General features: G+C 50.2%; 1 protein-coding gene across 4 annotated transcripts in view; it reads right to left on the bottom strand.

Moving 5' to 3' along the window:
• Sec14l3 (SEC14 like lipid binding 3) overlaps nucleotides 1–660 on the bottom strand; it is a 13,205-nt gene extending 12,545 nt beyond the window's left edge. The window contains exon 1 of one of the 4 annotated variants that reach the window (XM_021176557.1): nucleotides 512–660. Coding sequence is in view for 3 of the 4 variants with exons in the window: in XM_021176555.1 (XP_021032214.1) it covers nucleotides 512–565 (54 nt within the window). In the remaining variant the exon portion in view is untranslated. The remainder of the gene's footprint in view (nucleotides 1–511) is intronic. The other 3 variants (XM_021176555.1, XM_021176556.1, XM_021176558.1) reach the window with 3 other exon arrangements.
• Between the last annotated feature and the right edge of the window lie 6,596 nt (nucleotides 661–7,256).

The raw sequence follows: 7,256 nt of genomic DNA, 5'->3' as shown, positions 1-7,256 counted from the left end.
AAGGAAGGAAGGAAGGAAGGAAGGAAGGAAGGAAGGAAGGAAGGAAGGAAGAGCAGGGTTCATGATCAAGGGTCCTTGTTCCCTTCAGCTGCGGGCACCAAACACTCTATTCTGTTTCTCTCATCTGGCTCTTACAGATTAGCATTCTTTTCAGAGTCCCAGGGAAAAAGATTCCATCCGAGGGCAGAGGGCTGCATCCTCCAGCTCCTACCCAGTGGGCAGGGAGGGAGGAGGTAGTGGGGACAACTGCCAGGTAAAGTTGTCGGGTCTGGCTCCTGTGTGAGTGTGAGCCCACTTCTGCACATGTCACCCACACGACGCCAGAGTGCAGCTTTCCCCTTAACACCGTTCTGGTCAGGACTGATGTCACTGTGGAGGATGAAACCCCCTTTGGAGGTGATATGTCAAGGACATGCAGAATCAACAGATGGAGGCAGGTCCTGGCCATCCTTTCCACCCCATCCCTCAGACGTTTCCCCTGAGATCGCACAGGGTTGGGGGAATCTCTCACCTTGGCCAGGGTCTCTGCCTGCTTGGGGCTCAGGTCTCCAACTCGGCCACTCATGGTGCTGACTGACACTGAGGAGCAGTGAGTGACTACTGAAGGCAGGAGCTCAGCCTCACCTGTCTGCCCAGACCCAGCTGGAGCCTTTTTCCCCCCAGTCCTGGGTGTGGCTCAGGCGCCTCCCCTGGGACAACTCTTTAGATTGCACATTACATAACTGAGATTAAGTGAGGGCCCGTGTTTGGCTCTGGGACAGGTCTGGAGGAAATGGCAGGCCCAGAGGGCCTCTGCCAGATGCAGCAGCTGCAAAGGAGGCACTGGCCTTCCCTGGGAGCCCTTCTCAGAGCTCTCTAGCCTCCAGTGACCCAGAGAAGGGAGAGTTCCGTGTATCTGTGGAAGATGCGTCATCTTCCATGGGTGAAAGATGAGCTCTACTCCTGAGGGGTAGAGAGATCCCTAAGCTTCAGTATCCTTGTCTTCCTAACAAAGGATGTCCCAAAAGTCTCCGCTGGCTCCTGCAGAATGGAAGTCTAATGCCTGGCCCGCTGACCAGCCCCTGAGCCATATTAGGAGTTGGAAGAAGTTCATACCCTTCAGTTGTAGCAAGTACACATAGTCAAGAGGCAGACAGGCTGTGTGATGGGATGCAGTTCAGAGAGAGCTTGCCTCGTGGACCTATTCAGTGGGAATTCTGTTCAACTCCTGGTACTGTAGAAAGGAGGGGGGGGGGGAAAGCTAGCTGAGACAGAAGTTGGAGCTCAAAGGACCTTGGTGAAGGTTGGTCTTTTCCACAGGGCTGGTGCTACCTTTCCGGATGTCTTTCAGATCCCATTGCAAAGAGTTGGTCCTATGCACTTGAATATCGGGAAAGGCCAGGCATCTTGCTCCTGATGTCTTCCCAGAACCTTTCTATGGGGCTTCTGGTTATGCACGACTTCCATTAGCTCTGAGAGTTTAGGTGGGGCAGGAATTTGAGTGGTCTTATGGGCAAGGATGTCTTTGGGGGATTTTCATATATGACAGGCAAGAGGCATCCACCGAGGTGTGGAGAAGCTGGTGGGTCTTCCATGGCAGGCACTTAGGGAAGCTCAGAAGGTTCCTGTGTCCTTCACTTTCCACATTCTAACACCAGATGGGCCTGAGGCCCAGGACTGACTGCTTTGGATTTTCTTGTAAAATCTTTCAGCCTGGTGTTCCCTGGGTCTGTCATTTCTAACAGAGGCTGCCTGCTCTTCCTCCTTCCATGGATGAGAGGACTGACTGCCCAGGGTTGTACACTGATGGGGGACACTTTTCTTCCCATTCTGAGAAGCACTGGTAAAGGAAATACCAAACTGTCAATTACTGTCTCTATGAAAGACTCCAACTCAACATGTGCCTATAATCTCAGCACTTGGGAGGCTGAGGCAGGGGGATATAAGTCCAAAGACAGAAAGCTATCCTGAGCTAGCTTTAGTTAACATAGTTAGGCTAGCCTAAGCCACTTTGCCCAAGACTGTCCCAGGTCCAGTCTCCCTAACGTAGAGCATCCTAGATGGTCAGTTTTGAGGCAATCCGGGCTTCTTTTCTGAATGTTCTCAGGGTTCTTTCCAGAGGTGGATGTGGAACATTCCAGATGCTGCCTGCTGGCATCCTGCCTGACTCGTGCCCCTGATACGGTTGGGACCACAGGAAAATGGACCATCTTGGGCTATTTCCCACTGTCTGGGGCACCTGGTGTATCACTCTGGAGCAGTTAGGTAACTCTCTACACCCAACCCCACCCCACTTCACATTCCAGCTGCCCACTTCCCCCAGGCTGGCAGCCTGTGGAGATCGGGTTCCTCAGCTGCTCTCTCATTAGCTTCTAATCCCACCGTTTCTCACCGGTCTCGATTCTCTTCCTAATCCCTCTAATGGGAGGCACCCGATCTCAAAGGCTGAGTAGGAAGGTCTAGAAGAGAGGTGAGGGTCCAGGAGCTGTGGATTCTTCTGACTGAACCATGAATCTACCAAGCAGTTTGTGTGCAGGAGACGTCACTGTCTATAGGCCAGTCAACACAACCCCCACCCCATGATGGCGGTCATGGCCTGGCTGTCTGTTCCAGTTAATACATTTAGAAACCACTCCCATTGTGTGAAATAACAGAATAGCTGAAGTCTGGGTTTTTGCTATTGTTGTTTTGAGACTGTTTCCCAGTGTAATCCAGGCTGGCCTTAAACTCAAGTTCCTTCTGATTTATCTCCAAGTACTGGGATCACAGGTGCACACTTCCACACCCAGCTTATGAAACAGCGGTCCAGGCTGATGATGAACGCTTGCTGAATACCAGTGTGAGCCAGCACAGCCGGCTGAGCTGTCGTTTTAATAGATTTCTCTTCCCACCCTTCTTTTTTTCTCTCTGGTAATGGAGAGTGAGCCTTAGACTAGGCTATGCAGGCATCTTACCACTGAACTATAGTACCCCCTCCCCCAGCCCTCTTTTAACCTTTTATTTTGAGTCAGGGATTCACTAAATGGCCCAGATGGCCTTGTAGTCACCCTGTAGCCCATGCAAGCCTTGCACTGTGAAATTCCTGCTTATCTTCCCGTGTGGCTGAGACCACAGATCTGCACCACTAGGCCTGACATTGATTTGGACTTTAATCCCCCATGTGGCTTATAGCTAGAATAGATCACATTTAGTGTAGTCAAGTTTCATGCCAAACCGAATTCTGAGCATATTATCTGTTAGGCTTAAGAACCTCCCTATGGAGGGTACCATTGTTTAGCATACTCTACAGATGAGCAGACCAAAGCATGGCATAGAGCATTGAAATAACTCATCCTGGGACAAACCTGTGCTATCACCAACTTGGCTATCCCACAGCCTCAGCTCCAGGAGCATCTCACTGGTAAAGGATGGTCACTCATTGCCAAGTGGCATATGGGTGCTCATCTCTTGGTGGCCAGGAAGTTGAGAGAGGGAGGGATGACAGGGACAAGATATACCCTTCAAAGGCATGCCCACACACACACACACACACACACACACACCCCCCACACACACACATGCTCGCGTGCACCTCCTCTGATCTGGCCCCCTCTACTAGCTCATTCAGCATTAACTCATCTTTGCATGAAGCCACTGGTGAAGTTAAAACCTGGATGGTCCAATCATTTTTCAATAGCGCATCAGCTGGGTCCAAGGCCTTCCACATATTAGCCTTGTGGATGGGACCTCACGTCTGAATGTTTAAGACAGTGAGCTGTTCTTGGGGACAGGGGTGGGGGCTGGCAGGGATTCTGCAGAGAACACTTGGCTTCCCATTCGCTGAGAGCTTCACACCTTCATCAGTCCCAATGGAGGCAGTCACAGGTTTCTCTTTCCCAGCCAATGTTATTCAGAGATCAAGGAACTTTCAGAAGTTGTGCAGCTAGAACTGGAGCCTAGACCGTCGTACTTTGCTACCTACAGTGGAACTGGAGCAAGCCTTCCCCACCCCTACCCCCACCACACACACCTCTCTGCTCCCATTCCATTCCAGGACCTAACACAGCAAGAGCTTAGTAAACAGCCAGAAGTACCATCACAGGTTAGGATGTGTCTGCCCGACCTCCACACACACACACTGGGCTGCAGAATGTGTGGAGCCAACAGAAGCTTAACGTTCCCTTCCTTTCAAACAAAAGGCCCCGGGGAAGGAGACCACCTGTACACACCCAGAACTGTGCTCCCCAGGTAAACACTCCCAGGCTGTGTTGATCAATTCATTTGTCAAGGGTTCAGGGGAACCAAGGTGACAACCACAACAACACAGGAGCAAACATGGGTGGGGGAGTTGACAGAGCTGCCTCACCTCACCCAAGAACCCTCCTAGGTTTCTAGGCAACTTGAAAGCGCTGCCTCCCACCAACTCTAGTGTCCCACACATTCCTGCCTGCCTTCCTTAAGTAGATCATGCTGGAATCAGCCATGGGAGTCTGCAGGGAGTGCAGAGGCCTCGTGGTGGGCAGCCATTGCTAGGAAGGAGTGGGCAGACAGAGCTCAGGCCACAGCAAAGGAAGACAGAGGTGGATGGAGAAACACAGTAGGGTGCAGCTGCATCCTAAGGCACTCCCTGGCTTAACCCTGGGCAGATGTATATATAAACAGATAAGTTTTTTATAATTTTTTCCAATGCTAGAGCTCAAACCCAGAGCCTAGTACATCTAGTGGAGTGCTCCACTACTGGGCTTCTTCTGTTAAGGAAAATGGAAGAAAATGTAATATGATCCACACACACAGAGCTTCATTCTTCATCGACAGCTCCGTGGCTTTGAGAACATTCACCAGGTTGTGTGCAAACATCTAACCTAACTGCAACAAAGATTCAGAGGCCGAGGTGCCCAGCACCTCACCTAGGCGACACAGTGAGGCAGCCCTGAGGGTGTAAGAACAAGCTGGCACAGTCCCTCACCAGCTGCTGCAGCCCTTGGAAGAATGGGTGTTGTGCCTCAACTGGGAGGCACAGGGGAGCTGGCTCTGGAGGTGTGGGTGGGCATGAGAGCAGGAGAGATGATCCTGCCTCCTGCCTGTGGTGGCATTGTTGGGGGGGCCAGCCCGAGCAGTGCTCACCCTGGTGATGAGGGTAAGGGAGAGAGCTAGGGGGCTGATCAGCAGGCTACCACCCAGGTCCAGATCCAGGGACTTGAGTTGACCCACCCCAAAATCTTTGTCATCTACACACTGTTGGGACACCTGAAAGGGCCGGTCTTGCCAACCTAAAGCTGCAGGATTTCCACGACACAGGGCAGCAACAGGATAACCAGGAGGAATCCCAGTGACAATCCAATATTGATGGTGTCACAGACTCCAGAGATCTCGAACCAGACCAATGACTCATTGTAATGAACATTTCCAAGATGTATGGACAGAGGGACAGACTGTGGGACATACTGTGACACACCACAGCTTCCACGAGACATTTTCTATGCTTTGTTTTGTTTTGTTTGTGTGTGTTGTTTTGTTTGTTTGTTGTTTGGTTTGTTTAGTTATTCTGAGGGGAGGTTGCCAGGGTGAAGGGCAGATAAGAGAGGACAGGGAGATGAGTGGGACCAGGTGATGTGAAACTCACAAAGAATCGATTTAAAGTTAAAAAAAAAAAAACAAAAACCACCAGATTCAGACACTGCTTGGCAAAAAAAACACCAAGTTTTTACCCTGGGGGACTTTGAAGCCCAGTGAATAACTGAGTGGGTAAACATGTAGTGTCTCTGCCTTCATCTCTTTATTTCTGCCTTCATCTTGCATCTGTCTTTTTTGTTGACGTTACCACTGGGGGAGATTCCCACCCATCTCTCTCCATAGCTGTTTCAAGGGTCTGTCTAGGGGTGGAGAGAAGGCTTTCAGGGGACTTACATTTGGTTTCCAGCATTCATTCTGGGCAGCTCACAAAAGCCCATAACTCCAGCTCCAGCGGGGTCGCCAAGGACACCTGCACTCATGTGCACATATGTGACACAGATACCTGTGCACCCACACAACAGTCTTAGAGTCTCTAAAAACTGGCAATAAAAACAAAGTTTATTTTCCTCAAGCAAGGATGATTCTCTCTCTCACCCAAAGTGCCACTGATCCCCACCAAGGAAGAATAATCACGTCAAGGGAAGTTACATGTCCCTCCATCATTGAAAATCTTTCTAAAGCAAGAAGAACCTGGCAGAACTAAAGCCAAGACAATGACCAAGCAGATCACAGTTTAACCAAGAATGCCTAAATGTGCAAAATGTTTTCAAATGGGGTCTTATGTAGCTCAGGCTGTCCAGAACTGGCTATGTAGCCAAAGGTGACCCTGAACTCACTACTGTCCTTCCCAGATTTCCCAAGTGCAGGAATTACAGGTTTGTGCCACGCTCAGGTAACACACATACCTCTTTTTCCACCTCCAAATTTGGTATTGCCTTGTACAACCTCAAAATCTTATTAGCTCCTAGAAGATGGGATGCTAGTCACACTGGATAACAAAATCCTTTTCTGTCTTACCAATGCTGTGTGTGTGTGTTTGTGTGTGTGTGTGTGTGTGTGCAGGTGCTCTTGCCTGGTGAGTGGATGTGTGGATCCAGAGGTCACTATCAAGTGTCTCCACCTTATCCTTTGTGACAGAGACTCTTGCTGGAACCGGAGCTCACTGCTTCAGCAAGTCTGGATGGCCAATCAGCTCCCAGCATCCTACTATGCCCCTTCAGTGCTAGGGTGACAGATGTGGGTCCTAGTAATCCAAATTCATGTTTGCATAGCCAGCACTTTACCTACTGAGGCATCTTCCTAGCCCCTCCATTTGATTTTGGGGGCAAATGCTCAAATCTGGTCTGTTGGGAAACCCTGGTCTAGGACTGCAGTCACAATACATAATTTACATATCTCTCTCCACCAAAATCCCTGACCCATCAGCAGTCAATCTCAACCCCCTGCTGCCCCGGTCCAGCTCCTGACAACCAAGCATCCCGGCTTTGTAGGTTTCCCAGCTCCAGATGCTTCACATGAATAGAGTCCAAACTGTATCTGGCCTTCAGTGACCGGCTTCCTTCATTTAACACGATGCCTTGTGACTTCCCCAAGTTACATCACAGTTCAGTGGAGTCAGTGCTTCCTTAACAACATTCCATCGGCTGTCGGTCCCAGAGGGTGGGATGGAGAGGACAGTTACATACTTTCCTATTGCCCGCACTTTTGTTCCCCCTGGTAAGAACACGCTCAGGGCAACCGGAATCTTCTGCGGCACAAGCTTTATTGCTTACCCCTTCAGGAGC

This window comes from Mus caroli, chromosome 11 (genome assembly GCF_900094665.2).
Source record: "Mus caroli chromosome 11, CAROLI_EIJ_v1.1, whole genome shotgun sequence".
NCBI classification, from domain to species: domain Eukaryota; kingdom Metazoa; phylum Chordata; class Mammalia; order Rodentia; family Muridae; genus Mus; species Mus caroli.
Note: the sequence above shows the minus strand (reverse complement) of the source record. Positions and strands in the feature narration are given on the sequence as shown.